Here is a 15,915-nt window from a genome sequence, read left to right as displayed (position 1 = left end):
CCTAACTGTATTTACAGCATCTAGACATCTAGACAGCTGACACTTCTCTTACTTTTGTTACTTTACAGCCTCACCTGAAGTAGCTGTAGTTGCCATTGTCACTGAAACATTTGCTTATTTCAATCTCACAAAGTGTAATTGTCTCCGGGGATGTGTCTGTCTCCTGTTACAGTGACTATAGCACCACTACTCCCAGCACTTACTGTGTTGCAGACCTTTTAGAAGGAAATCCTGCCACGTCGCTTCATGACATTTTTCAGGCAGTACTTCGATCTTGTTTCAAAGTAAGAGTTGGGGGGCAGGATAAACTTCAACCCTGACCAATGGGACATGAAACTATGTCCCACTGGTCACCCACCTGATTAAAACTAACTAAATGTGCTTTTCCCTACAGGTCTACTCACAGCACCATGAGTTTTTGCACAGATTTCAGTGTAGAAGTATGTCTGTTTTATAAAAATGCTATAAGGCACTGTTAGGCAGGGGGCAGGCACAGTTGCACAGGCACAGGTCTCAGGTTGCTCCACAACAGATGTTGCTGGAGTTCTCTTCACCACAGAGGACTGTGTTCAGACCTTTGCACGGGGATGGATTCCTCACTCAGCATGTGCCCAGGCTGAGAAGCACTGTGTCGAGCTCTGCGCTGTTTTGGTTCTATTTGTCAGACCCCTGGTGTCACTGTGTGACAAGACTTTAAATCCTCGGGGTGACTTCAGAGTCCAGATGATAACATTTTCATGACTTGGGATGAGCTAGAAAAGCTTTGTGCATTAATGACGCCTGAAGTTGTCCACAACATTCGTGTGTCACTTAAGAGTCCGACTGCTCACATTTTACAGAAACCAAGTAAAGTGTATTTTCACGTCCATGAGACAAAAAAAAAAAAAAAAAAAAAAAAAAAACAGCTGTACATGTGACAAATACACAGGACAAAAACGTAATTTTATCTTAAGGAGTTATGCAAACATTTTCAGATATACACCATGAATCTTTCTGTTCATCTTGCTATTAACATGAGACCAGTTTACTGCTGGTGGTGTTAACTACAATTTATCCTCCGTCCCCAAACAGGCGTGAACACAGTCCAGGCAGTACAAGTGACACAGAATCATTCCACATAAGGCAGAGTGTTAGACGTTTTTTTTAAGCAAAGCGCAGTGCAAAAGTCCCATTTATGTCCAGGTCTTTTTTAATCAAAATATTGCTTCATCTGTTCAATAAAAAATAATCTCAGGTTACGTGCTGGTTAGCTGTTGAACTCCACAGAAAATCTGCCAACGTCCTGTGAAATCTGCTCAGAAAGACCCGAGCTGTGGAGATGGGCAAAGGTGGATGCCAGCTCACTGGTAGTCTTCAGAGTCCTGGTTACTGCTCATCTCCAGCTCCTCAGCGCTCACCATGGCAGGATTTATAGCAGCGTATCTTGTCCCATGAAACTGGCGCATATGAATCTGTAGACAAGTTAAAACAACATCAGCTGACAGCGTACGACACACAACAACATGATCCGTGAGTGAGCACAGCTCATCCAATATGAAAATCATCCTCATCCTCCGTCATCTAAAGCTGCAACCAACTATCCTGCCTTCAGAAGACAAGTTCGGCTAGAATGTGTTTGTGGAAAAGGGCTACACAGAAAACAGACCTGGAAGAAACGGAGCCTACCTGTATGTAGAGGTTGACCTCAGCGCTCCTGCACAGGTATGGGAAGTTTCCTCCCGTTTTCAGGTGCGCTCTTCTGGCGTTAGGATACAGCTTATACATCTCCTCTTTGGCTTCCAGTGACAGAGCGCTCTGATCAAACACCTCAACATCCAGAGGAAACACCACATCAGGTGACAGGAGCAGGAACACAGCTTAATGGGTTCTGCTAGACTTCATTAGAACTCTGGTTTAACACTTACATCTATGATGGTCACAGCAACGTCCTTTATTTTGTGTGGCTCCACATACGAGTTCTGACAGTTGAGCGTTAGTCGCGATGCTAACTCACTTTGGTTCAAACTCTCCAGCTGCGGGACCAGGAGGGGAGACACAGAGCAGAGAGGTGCACAAAGGTTACACGTTTACTCCTGCTTACAGTCTGAGTGCGACTAGCTTAGCATAAAGGGCAGTGTTCACAGTAGGCAGTCGGAGGGTCACCCATCCACCTCTGGCTCTATTCAGACACAGCTGATGGAGCATAAGGAATGTCACTGCACTGGTTTAAAGAAAGCTGTCGGCAGGAGTTCAGGCTGTGTTGACAAATAAAGGTGCTCAAATCAAATATTGAGGGTTAAGAATTGTATACAATGCATTTCAGCCTCATATACTGGGTTTCTGTATATATTTGTACATGTTTTAATAAATTGTTGCACCTATGTTCCAATTTCTTAATAAAACAGAGAAATGAGGGGTGCACAGTACTGTAAATATGATGCATTATGAGACTGATGGTCCTATTCTTCAGCCTGAAAGAACACCGTGTTTAGCAAAGTGAAATATCTCTGCCTTTGAAAAGCTGATGAAGCAGTAGGGTATTTTGTGGTAACAACAGTGTAAAAGTAACAGGCGCGCACACACTTACCCTGTCTACCATGAAATCAATTGCATCTGCCATTTTAGGGTCCACTGGTCCTTTTGCAAAGTTTCCCAGAACAATCTTCTTCAGCAGGAACGCTGGCATCAACCAGAAACTGAGGAACAACACCGACACACATGAAACACTTTGATCTATCCGTCCATCCATCCATCCATCCATCCATCCATCATCCATCCATAGCACCTGTTTGCAGTCCATGTCTGGTTAAAGATGGAGGTGTCGCTGAATGAGTTGCAGAGGATGAGAGAGTGCACTCGGGGAGACTTGTGTGTATACTCAGCAAACTTCTGAGCCAAGAACCCTCCCAGAGATGCTCCAAACAGATGTACCTGAAGAGCCACAGCAACACCATCACACACTCGAGGCACACCTCAAACCGGCTATGAGGTCTACACCTTAATACATGTTCAGTTAAAAACAACATGGGAACGGTAAACAGAAGGAATGAGTGAAAGCTGTCCTAGTTTGGGTAAACATTGTTTATACTGCGGCCATGATGGCGAGTGCCAGTGGTGTCCAACAGCAGGTGTTTCACAAGGTCGCAGTTCCAGCCATTCAGATGACCATGACAGTAGCTCTGTCTCCATATTCATGTCATGATTACATCCACACACCTGCCACTGTTAGCAGTTCTGGCTCTGATGTGAATGGATTCCATTACACAGACTTTCTATCACAATGGAGTATCTGCAGAGTGCAGGAATTGCTTTCACCACAAGGGAGCACTGTGGTGGTTCCTGAAGCACACTGCTCATTAGTCTTACCTGTGTTTTAGAACCTGGCAGAATTCTGCGTGACCTCCAGTTCTGCTCTCAGCTCACTGTCAGGGTGGTCGCACTCATAAGCTGCGGTTTTAGTACTTTTGCAAATAACTGCTTTGGCCAAATCCAGTGAGCAGGATAAAAGCCACCTGAAGCCTGACTGACACAGACACCAGCGTGTAGGGACTTCAAAACCCGACAGCCTTCCCTAATATTGTTTGTGTGTAGTCATTTATGAGTTCTTACTGAGATAAGGTGACAGTGCAGTTTAAAAACAATGATTATTACAGAGCCCAGTGCAGTCAGAGCCCTCTCTTTCTTGACCACAGATGAGGTAAAGTTATCAGCAGGAGGGGGGAGGACTGTTTGATCACAACTAGGGCTGCCACGATTACGTCAACGTCAATAGTCGACGCGACGCTAAATTGACGCTTTGTAAGATCCTGAAAGATGCAGGAATAAGTAGTAAGATTTAAGTCCGTTATTACACTCTTAAACAGAAGATGGCAGCAATGCATCTACAAGGATGCCAGCTGCCGTCTAATGCCAAAAAAGAAGAAGCAGTCTCCCGTATTGTAGCGGTGTCCAAATTTAAGTGCCACATCTTTTGGAGGCCGCATTTGTAGGCCGTTACGTTACAGTGACGCGACAAAGGCCGTCCAAATTCAAAGACTCATCCAAATGCGGCCGACAAATGCGTCCTCCTTTTCCCCCAGATTTGAAGGATGGGTCGGGTGTATCCTTCGTTGCCCAACCTATCCCACAATTCATAGCGCAGCCCAGCCAATTCCAGTTTCCAACAATGGCGGCAGCTACTTAGTTTTAATATTACTCTTTCTAGGTCACGAAATAAACTTTTAAGATATTTTCAGGAGAGAATGTAGCAGTGTAAACTTAAAATATCTGCCCGGTTTATCAAGACATCACGTTTGCAAAAGTGCTCTGATGTTTTTGGAGACGTCTGCTACCCACCAGCTCGATAGCTAGCCCGGGGTTCAAGGCTCCCTAGAGCCGGCAAGAACAGTGAACTTCCAGCACATCATTTTCAGACTCCCCGCAGTCTTTCGCTACTCAGGTTAAACTTGATATAGAAGTCTTTTAGATAACTTAAAATGTAATTTTTTGGTTTTTTCAGTGTTTTATTTGTTCCTGAATAAATCTGTTTGGCTGAGATTAAAGTTATAGTTTAAACACAGCTGAATAAATGTCAAACAGAAAACTGATTAAACTGAAGTGTGAGATGGTAGAGAATTTACTTCAGTGTCCTGTTATATTTTAGATAGCAAGAAGCAGACGGCTGAGTTTATTAAACTCCACTGAGACAATCTGCAAATTTCATTAAAAGTTTCATAAACTATCGTCTTGTCTTTATTTTTAGTTAGCACACACCTTAAACACTTCAAGCTGTAAGCTAATGATAGTTATATAAGAGCAGATGGATGTTGGTGCAATAAGCTGGACGTTTTACATCCAATGGATGCATGATCTGATTAGTCCACTAATCGCAAAAATAATCGGTGACTAGTCGACTATCAAAATAATCGTTTGTAGCAGCCCTAATCACAACCCTGGTCTATATACAGATCAGTCAGCATCAACACAACACAAAGTACGGCCTTACTTTATCCAGATGCAGGTGATCCAGAAGCTTCCTAAAGCCATCGCAGAACTCCATGAGATCCCAGTAGACCGGATACTGCAGCTGCAAATCACAGAACCAAAACAACTCCATCACATTCAGTTAGTGGTGTCAGGCATATTCCAACAGCAGTCTGATTATCTGGTTAGTACGTTTGTACTTGGAACTCAAACTCCTGTGTGGGGTTAGCAATGAACATTTCAAGCAGGTCCAGCATGTCCCTGACTCAGCGGCAGACACACTCCTGCAGTTTCACAACTTCCTGACTAGGGCTGGGTATCGTCACTGATTTCTAGAATCGATTTGATTCCGATTCACAAGGTCCCGATTCGATCCGATCCATGACTCGATTAGATCCATTTTAACTCAGACATTCAGAAATATTATAATTCTGATCATTTATCAGTACTGACACTTGTGAGAGTTCATCAGAGGTGTGAGCATCACAGCAGATGCCTTTGTGTCAAAGTAACTGAGAATAAAACAGAAAAACATGAAGGAGATTTTCCTAGCCTGGTTTTTCATAACAGATAACCTCAAAAATATTCTGCAGTAGAACAAAAATGAAAGAAAACCACGAATCAACATATGAATATTACCTGATGCTGCTGAAGTGAAGTAGAGCAATGTTACAGAGGTTTTATTAGAAACATTGCTAAGTGTTTTGCAATTTGGTATAATTTTAAGAAGTTTATATTTCTTCAGTACTACACAGCAGTAATGAGGCTTTCTTGTCAAAAGTCATTTAAAAAACAAACATAAACAAAAAAACAGCAGCTGACAGCAATGTACACAATGTTTGACTGGTGGGTAATTAGCAAGTAAATAATGCAGAAAACAGAGAGGAAACTGAGCTGTTCAGGGAGTGTGATTTTATCGTGGTGGGAGCAAAGCAGCAAAAGTCAGAGGGAATTCATGACGATGTTTATCAAACATGAAGTGTAGTTTGGATCTTCTTTTGCTGCTGGTTCAGTAAATTTTGGTCGGAGAGTGACTGCAGCATCAGAATCTGTGAGCTGTCGGCTTTCACCCCCGACGGCGTGTCTGTGTACGTGCCGTCTTGTGAGAAAGCTGACATCTTACAGATGCACCTGTTGCGTCGGGTCCACGCTTTATGTTTGTGCTGAATCCATTTACCTGCTCTCATTTACTGTTTTAGCTGTTTGGTGGTTGTTGAAATAGTTTTGTGAGGTTTAACCTAGGGCTGGGCAATATGGCCTAAAATCCATATCGCGGTATAATTTGAAGCATGCGCGGTACCGATATATATCACGATATATTCCGTTCTTCTGTATAACGTATTTTCCACACTACAAGGGGCAAAATCCTTTAATTTTCTCAAAAATCGACAGTGCGCCTTATGTATGAATTCTGGTTGTGCTTACTGACCTCGAACAGATTTAATGTAGTACACGCTAGTTTCCACCTTAACATGATATAGCATGTTCTGACTGAGAGATTTCTGAATAAATTAAAACGTACAGCTCTGCCATCACTTCCAACATAAATGAAGACAAAACTAAACAGCAGTGACTTTTGTAGGGTTGCTGAAGTTGGACTAGCTGGTATATAATGACGTGCTACGTGATCGCTAGCTACACAGCTATGTTAGCGTAATATAAACAGTGAAGCTGGAGTACAAACGCTAACTTTTTTCCCCACTCGATAAAAGTTAACGTGGGGGTCTGATGGTTAGGGACAAATGCAATCGCATGGCAGGATGCTAAAAAAAAAGGACCAAACTTCATTCAGGGGAACAACTGAGATGATCCATCCACAATACGAGGTTAGTTATTAATATACTGCTGCATGGGAATAGAGAGGAGAATTCAGCATTAATGAATCAATGGTACAGAACTGGAGGAAGCGCAGTTTTTGGCTTTCCCTATATTCCAAAAGTACTTAGTCTCTTTGCTATTACTGTCGCCCGGCATAATTTGCAGATTATACTGCTTGCAGCCGCTGCCATGCTTTCATCCAAAACAGGCGTAGCTTGATGACTCCATCAACATGCGCTATCGCCAGTGGCGTGTCTAGAAAATTTTTGTTGGGGGGGCCAGGTAGGGGCACAGATTTGGAGAAGGGTGGCAGATGTAATTGGCAGATAATGTTAAAAAAAAATTCTACCAACAGTTAACCATCATTCAATAACCCTGTAAACCTAATAACTGAATTTGCTTTTGACTCTTATTAGAATGAGGTTTTAACCACTACGGTGCAAAGTTTTTAGATACTGTGTTGATGAAGTACAAGAGATACAATCAGTGCTTTGTCAGTGTTTGCTCAGCATTCAAGGACAGCAATATTTGCATAGTATTTTTACTGACATATAGTGCACATATGTTTTGGGCACAAACATTTTTGAATATTAAAATACAAACATTTTTAACATACAATTGGCAAATTAGCCAATGCAAAACTTTATCTTCTTTTTTTAATAGGAAGATAATCTTCTCACAAACTGGTGTTTGATTTGAAACAGGGAAAAGTGGGAAACAAATGAAAAGACTAACATTTGAATGAAACCTGAAAGCAAGTAAATACTTTCTATGCTGCCTTATGGTAAACTTTGGTAATATTGATGTATAAAGAACAACACTGGCTGATGATGAAATACAGTCAGCTGGTATGGTGACACTGCCAGTATTAACCTGCAGGGCTGGACTGGGACAAAAAATTGGGCATTTTGACCAGAGACCGGCCCACCAGGTATTAAAGCCATAAAGCCTTTGAATGAAAACAAATGCTGTTGTGACAGTGATGTACACGGTCTTGTTGGTATGTGTATGATTTCTATCGATTTTACATCAGATAAAAACTTTGTTCGCAAGATTCAGATAATTATTTAATAAAAGCTAGATATTTTAAATGAGAATAAGTAAGAAAAGTATTTCTTGTGTGCCCCCTTTCCTGTTAATGCCCTGCCTGGCACCCTGGCATAACTTTGCTAGAGACCGCCCCTGCACAGTTACCAGCTGTCAGCTACTTAGAAAATGATCCTGGTGTTATTTGTCTCTCAGAAACAGCTCATAACTTCCCTTCAACTCATTCATGTGACCTAAAAGGTAAACCTGTTTCTCCATCACCTGTTCAGCTCTGATGATTCAGTAAGGACATCTCCTGGTTTCATCTTCATGTTTCCTCTCACCACATATCCAAACTGACATCATGACCAGCAGCTTTTACAGCTGTGGCTCCAGCAAACATCAGCTGATACTAGAAATTAATATTAAATAAATTCTAACAGCTGATCAAGCTTAAAGATGCTGCTGTTGTTTAGCGCGACATCCGCTGGTTTCCTCTTTCTGGCGCAAAGTGGGCGATAAACAAACAAGACAGAAAAGCCGATCAGCTGATCATTGATCAGTCTCATGATTGAAGTAGCAACAGGAGAGGGAGGGGGAGAGAATGAGAGAAGAAGAGGCAGCTGTGCAGCGTAAACACAGAATAACTCCAGCTTTGTGTCTTTTCCATTCTAGCTTCGTTCGGGACAAACTGCGTCTCTTCTCAGCTCAATACAAAACCTGTAATATTGTCTCTGAATGAGGGACCATTCCCTTTTTTAAGGAGCTGTTGGCAACTCTACTAACTAACCTTATGAATAAAGTTCACTATCAGTAACATCACAGCACCCACCCAGCTGTATATAAACTCCATCATGCTAGCTAGTGCATGATACGAGTTATTGTAACTGACTGTAAAAAGTCAGCACAACGAAAATAAACTCCACCTAAACTTGGTTTATATCTGACCCGGATAGACTGCAGGTCATAACTTCTTACCTGAAGTTCAGTTCACCTGACACTCGGACCAGCGGCCGCTTCGGGTCTCTCCTCCTCCTGCCTCCCCTTCCCTCATCCACCTGCTGGCCTCTGTGGAAGCTCCGCCATGCTCGATGGCCAGTCCAGCTATGTTAAACTGTTAATCTTTCGCCGAAAAACTGTTTTCTGTGGTGCTGTCTTTCGTGCTTGGCTCTCCTACCTTTGCTAACATGATGCTAATAGCGCAGAAGCCGATGCTGCATTCACTTACACTCGGATATCTGAGCTTCACTGTGAAAACATAATCGTACATTTGATATTTCATTGGATTTTATTGTTTTGGCTTCGGGGTGGCACCTGGGGTGGCCAGTCTGGTTGGGGGGGTGGCCTGTGCCCCCCCAGGCCACCCCGCTGGACACGCCACAGGCTATCGCAGTAGAGCGGTATAGTGAAAATCTCTACCGTTGGCCAGATTTATATCGTTTCTACCGTATACCGTTTCTACTGCCCACCCCTAGTTCAACCTGAGATTCTGGTGTTTCTGGCAAAATACATTTATATTTAAAAATCGATTCAGGATTTAATGAATCGATATTGCTTTATTCAAGGTAAAATGGATTTTAATCGGAAAATCAAATATCGAAACCCACTCCTAATCCCGACTGAGGCTTTGTGCTACCGTGGCAGAGTGTCTCATCTTCCAGTAGCAACTGGACTTAATATGTCATTCAAAGAACTGCCAAAGAAATTTCAGGCAGACTATCGTGTGCAGAGTTACTGCACACAATAGTCTACCGGGATAGCTCACCGAGATGACTCTGTAGCCCCAGCCCGTCAGAGCCAGCACCTGCTGGAAGAACACCTCCGCTGTGCCGCTGACTGGAGGGAGGAAGATGATGGGACAGCGGACACTCTTTGGCCCAGCGTCGTACAGTGACCACACTTTACTGTCATCATCATCAACAATAATCTGAGGAGAGAAGCACAGCCATGTGACAGAGACCAGCTGCCTATTTAAAACAACATGCCAACAGAAAGACTGCAACTCTTCGAGGTTGTCATGAAGACCAAACATTTTACAGTTCCCGTTTCCTGAGCCCATTCACTCACATCTCTGTTTTTCAAAAACATTCACTATGATTGATTGATTGATATACCTTTATTAATCCCACAAGGGTAAATTTCATGTTAAGGCTGCCGACCTATTGCACGCAATGGCGGCGCCATCTTACCCATCCGACCATACATACATTACACAAACAGCACATGGGGAAGACAGGTCAGAGGGGTATAACATGGAAAAGCACAACATGAGGAAAGATAAGGAGAAAAGAAAAAAAAAAACTCCCCCCAGACTGAGATCCAACAGGGAGATCAGTTTGAGAACAGAAAAAAAACAAAAAAAAACAAAACAAACAAAAAAAAAAAAACACCTCTGCACATAGCACATGATAAAAAACTCTTAATACACCAAAGAACACATGACAAGCAACAGGGGTGGGTAAAGGGTAAGAGACATCCAATGTAGACAGTACATCCGGGCCTGCAGCCTATGTGCTGGTCTCCATGATCCACCGTCAGCATCGGAAGGGAATAAGCATCGAAGGCGTTTGGGGGGGGAGGGGGGGATGAGTGTATATGTCTGTGTGCGTGTGTGTGTATGTCCAGAGTTCAGCTGAGACAGTGTCCTTCGCCATGCCAGGCTAAGTAAACAGTCTTCCAGCCAACCCAGGTGGCCTTGCATGGAATGGGAAGGAACAGACTCAACACAGTCGTTATCAGGGTGTTGTTGTTCAGCTCCAGCCTTGAGACCGCAGCTGGCGTCGAAGGGGTAGCCGCATTATGATGGTGATTTTTCTTTTACAAACTCATGAGAATTTCGAGCTGTTTTTAACACTCCGACACTGGTCTCTCAATCTCCCGTTGGATAGCTGCCAGTTTCTCCATGATGTTATTTACCTTCAATTCCGTGGTCTTGTCACTCTTTTGCTCACAGAGCAGATTCTGAGACCTCACGACCACAGCCAACTGGGGTCCGTTCTTCGTACCTCGCTAAGTAAGTTAGCTGGATTTGATTGTTGACGATTTCGCGTGATCTTGGATCGTTCGGTTCTCCGAAGCTCATCCGGGACTTGCTGTCATAGCAACAGATCCGAAGCGTAAACCTGCTTGGGAGCAGGCTTACTTTATGTAAACAGGATTAGATCATGCCACTCAGGTATGTCCGCTTCATTTATACTGAAAGCAACAGCGATATTTCTCCACTGTTTTTCCATAAATAAATATTATCAATGTAACTAAAGATAATGTATTTGATTCTTTTATTGATTTCATACAGATACATACAGGTCATTTCCTAAAAAAAGCAGAATGATTAATAGTACATTTCATTTCATGTATTTGATTATTTCAGATGTAATTCATATTTTAGAGTAGTAATAGTAAAACACTTCGTGTAATCAAGATGAGAGACCACGGCTATAAAAGCGAAGGTGGATTTGGGAAGTCTGTCGCAGCCATGTCCTGTCCGTTTGTACGCGAGCAACCCATTGCGGAAGGTGCAAGATTGATAAGGAGAGTTTCCAGAATTCAGCGGATATTGCGGGATAGACAGGATCCTTTAGGGAACAGGTAAAAGTGATGGAGTGTTATGTAAAACTACACACAAAAAAAACCCACAATGTCAATAAATGTCACAGTACAAAAAGCCGGGGTGTGACGAGGGGGTGCAGGACCACCACCTGTCTTTATTTGCTCTGCCCTTTTCTTAGTTGCTGTTATAAACAAACAAACAGATTATTTCAGGGTCTCTTTTCAAGAGACTAAAAGCAATATAAGTGATAAATATTACCATTCTGTGGAATATTCTTATATTTCACTTTTACTTGTTCCCATGTTCTAGTGGGTCCTGTTGTGGCTCTAATGTGAAAGAGGATATACTGTAATATAATATAATAAATTACTTACGAGTTTAATTTGTCAGCAACTTTCTGCCAGCCCTCTCTCCTTGCTTTTGCAGCCTTTGCAGTGTTCCCTTGCGTTTTAATTAAACTCTGAAACTCCTGAAATCCCTCAATCAAGAGTTCTTGCTCTGCTGCCGAAAAATACTGAGCGCGCTCCTTCGACATCTTCGCCGACCAATCAAAGGGTTGCCGATCAATGTTTCTACTATCGATGCGTAGCCCCTTTTAAGCCACCCAGTGATCTCAGATTACTTCATCCAACTATACTAATCGTCAACAACAGGTGTGTTCGGAGAACCGGATTAGCGAGCTCAAAGTTGGCGCGATGATTTGATCTTGGATGTAGTAAGCAAGGTACGAAGAACGGACCCCTGATCCGTGATGTATTCCAGCTTCCGCCCATAGGTGTTGTTCTGAGCGGATTCTTCCCTGATGTATCCCAATATCCGCTCAGAGATGTTATTCTGAGTATTCACTGCAGCCGCAAGCGCCTCCAAGCTCTTAACCATGCTGCCTTCCGTGAGCCCTTTCTGAGAAGCCGCACCTCGTCCCATCGATTCAATCCCAGCGGGCAGCCTTGTGGGGGTTTGAACAGTCGGTTCCGCTTTCTTAATTCTCCGATAAGCCAGGGCCAGGCCAGCTCCGATCAGCAAGAACCCTGTTATCATGGTTCCCAATAGGTAGATATCTTCAGCGTCCTCGATCGACAGTCCCGCCAGGCACACGATCCTCCATTTCTGCCACCCATCCATCGTGTATCCAGCAGGGAAAGTCCCTCCAGGGCATTTGTTGGCCATTCTACGTGCCGCCCATCTGTAACTAAATGCTCACTACATGAGTCCGTGTTGGAGTTTGATTACAGTGTTCACTAAATACAGAATGATGAGTGGTAAAAGTGCTGCAGGCCTGGCTCATGTTACATATATAACCATGCTGCGGTAAACTGTAAACAGACTGCTTCTACTCTACCCAAGCATTTTTCTACGCATGTGCTTTCTATCCAGCATTCACACTGATGGATGCATCAGTATATGGCGTTATTTTTGTGCCTCTATTCTGAGTGCGCGTACATAATTTTTGCAAATACAAATGTTGCATTTTGAGGAGAAAATTATTTTGAGTGAAGAAAATTCATTGCTGCTTGCAAGAAATGTATTTCAGTGTTTGCTATTATCCATGTACACACACATATAATAACAACCCCTCTCGCTCAGTTGTTGGCATTTGCTCTTCCTCAGATCTCTTCTCTGTGTGCTGACAGGCATCTGCAGACCTGCTCCCAGTGTATGTCACTCCCACTCTCAACATCTGTGCTCCCTGCACGCTCAAGTTTTTCTGTTCACCGTTATAAATGTGCCAAAAAAAACAAAACAAAACAAAACAAAAAAAACTGATGCAAAAATCCTAAATGGCTGTTTTGGTCTCCAATCAGCTCGCTAGCTACTGCATTCCGGAAACACTGTCCAAAGTGTAGCTAAATCCAGTGGAGTGCTTTGGTTTAAACTAGATTAAAACCCATTTTTGGTTAGTATGTTTAATTATTTTATTTTAAAATATATAATTTTTTAAGACCATTGTTGGTTTTATTCTAGTTTAAACCAAACCACTCCACTGGATTTGGCTAGTAGCTAAATCTTTATCTAATATCTTTTATCCTGTCTTTCTTTTCTCACCCCAACTACATGCAGCAGATGGCCCCCCCCCCCCGGTTCTACCCGAGGTTTCTTCCTGCTAAGAGGGAGTTTTTCCTTCTCACTGTCACCAAAGTGCTTGCATATGGGGGGGGGGGGGTCATATGATTGTTAGGATGTTCTCTGTATGTATTATTGTACAGTCTATTTTACAATATAAAGCGCCTTGAGGCGACTGTTGTTGTGATTTGGCGCTGTATAAATAAAACTGAATTGAATTGAAATTGAACACTTTATTCTCACACGTGTTCTCTACTGCACAAATATGGGCACTGCACAGCTGTGGATTAAATGAAGCTTGGAAACAAAAGATTTTTTATCGTCCATGCCGCCCTAGTTTAGCTGTCCGAACACGTGATCCTGAAAACAGCGGCCCTGTGATTACTGCACACAACATCAGTATAAATGTGACCATGTGACAGATGGCTGACTGACCAACGTGTTAAGGACAGAAGGCTTCAGTGCTCACATGACAACAACGCAGGAAGTTTGCAGTGGCAGAAAGCCTCATGCACACCAGACCTGAGGACAGCCAGGCATTCAGTAGCTCACAGACTAACCACTTGGAACCTAACTATTTCCTGGCACAGCGACAGAGTGAGCCCATGTTCAGACAGCACCAGCAACAGCAGTGTGTTAGTGTGAGCAGCACTAAGCTGCTGTGACTCTCCCTGGAGGAGTGTCATTGGAACTAAAGAGAAGATGTAGTGATGAAGAGCAGCTCTAACACATGGAGGGGGGGAAACGTGGTACATACTAATGTAGTACTAAAGTACTAATGTAGTAAAACTAGTTTGTGGTGCAACTCAAATGCAGCTGCACCAAAAACTGATCCTGTGGATCATATGAGATGTTGTCATGCTCAGTGCCAAAGGTCACAGGTCTGGTGATCTGACCACAAGAATGCTTGTACGTCCACGTGTAACCCTCCATGTATTCATGTACACTGCTCTGTCACAATCACTGTGACATTTCAAAATGAAATACACTGCCATGTCAGAAACACGCGTATAACAACATAAACAACTCTCCTTTCAGTCATTCCACTTCAAACAATGTTTTTAGAGAGTTTCCTGCTCAGTCATCTCTGAAAACTCGGACATGGATGATGATGACTCTGAAATTATACCTTCATATATCACATACTTTTCCACATACATTTACTTTTAAAGGCCTATCCACCCACTTTTCCACACTTTAAAGTCTGAGGCCAGATTTGAACATGAGCATTTCAAAAACTATTAAAGAAAAAAGTCTAAACTGTCTTACATCAAAATCAGGATCTGTAATTTAGGACAGACGTTAAAAAACCTCAAAGTTTATTTCTAATGCCACTTCCTGTACTTTAAACTTTCCCCGACTCCTCCAGGGTATGCTCGCAAAGTGTGTTTCCAAAAAAAATTATTTAACAATCATTTTCTAATTAGTCGAACTACATGTGCAAACTCAGATTAGACTGCCTACTGACATTTTTGTTTTCATGCTGCTCAATCCAGCACGAAAGTTAAATAAAAATTGCTTTTGTTTTTTCATTTTTGTGGTTCAGTGGAGCAGAAGGCCCCGGTGAGCTCAGATCATAGTTTCGGTTCCAGCCAGTCTCCGCCATGCACCTGTACTAAACAGTAACGTGGCTTCTAACTGCATGCGAGTTTGGTTTTCCTCGCAGGCACAGAGAGGACATAACAAGTGTGTACTTCCTTAATGACGCAGTGGGCCGAGCAGCTCTGTGTACTCACTCTTTTCAGTGGCACCGTGCTTCTGAACCAGTTGTAGTCCGGAGACACTTTAATCTCGTCCATCTGTGGACACACAAAGTAGCAGTCACAGGATGGCGGCGTGCTTCGGCCGGGGGAGGTTCGGGGAGCAAACACCGCCCGCCGCGGCTACCCGCTGTTAGCTCCGCGGCTAACTGCACGAGACCACCGACTAGACGACTTACCACAGATGTTCACCGCGGCCCGAGACGCCGTGACGCTGTTCCCGTGCTACCCGTGGATGTCAGTCACCGTATCCGAGACTCCAGGTCCATGTCGGGGTACCGTCTCCTGGGCGGGCGCCTGCTCATGTGACTCCGCTTTCACACACTTCCTTAAAAGATCCTGGCTGCCGCGTTCACCCCCGCACCGCTTCTTCTTCTTCGTCTATTGGTTTAATGAAGAATGGATCGAAAGCTTCCAGCGCAGCGCCTCCTGCTGTTTCCGTTTAAGCTAATAATCTAATTTATCTAATAAAAGCAAATATGGTGTAACTGCTCCAGGTTTGTATTATCGGCTGCACTGAAATTAAATCATTCACTGTTCAATAAAATCTTGGTTCTTCCAGTTTAACTTCTGTCAAAAACAAGTCATTAGCTTCCCATTACTCCTTTAAGCTGACTTGATTACAAACAAAAGACGCCTGAGAGGAGCAGAAAGAAGGAAGTGAGTGTTCAAAGCAGTCTCATGCTTTTGAGTCACAGGCATTACTTATGCTGACGGATTATTCCCATGTTTGATATGAGCGCCCCAACCCCTCAACAT

General features: G+C 43.2%; 1 protein-coding gene across 2 annotated transcripts; it reads right to left on the bottom strand.

Annotated features, from left to right (window-relative positions):
* Positions 1-921: 921 nt before the first annotated feature.
* Positions 922-15,534, bottom strand: spg21 (SPG21 abhydrolase domain containing, maspardin). 2 transcript variants are annotated; one of them, XM_031730383.2, is made up of 9 exons: positions 15,336-15,534; positions 15,133-15,195; positions 9,551-9,712; positions 4,964-5,044; positions 2,765-2,910; positions 2,567-2,675; positions 1,905-2,012; positions 1,666-1,806; positions 922-1,451 (listed from the first exon to the last, which is right to left on the bottom strand). In XM_031730383.2, exons 2-9 carry the CDS (start codon positions 15,193-15,195, stop codon positions 1,341-1,343), a joined length of 921 nt encoding a protein of 306 aa, XP_031586243.1. In that variant the 5' UTR covers positions 15,336-15,534; the 3' UTR covers positions 922-1,340. The 2 variants fall into 2 exon arrangements, with proteins under 2 accessions (XP_031586243.1, XP_031586244.1); XM_031730384.2 differs by lacking the exon at positions 9,551-9,712.
* Positions 15,535-15,915: the final 381 nt, after the last annotated feature.

Source organism: Oreochromis aureus, linkage group 1 (assembly GCF_013358895.1).
Source record: "Oreochromis aureus strain Israel breed Guangdong linkage group 1, ZZ_aureus, whole genome shotgun sequence".
Classification (NCBI taxonomy): domain Eukaryota; kingdom Metazoa; phylum Chordata; class Actinopteri; order Cichliformes; family Cichlidae; genus Oreochromis; species Oreochromis aureus.
This window is presented reverse-complemented; position numbering and strand designations above follow the sequence as displayed.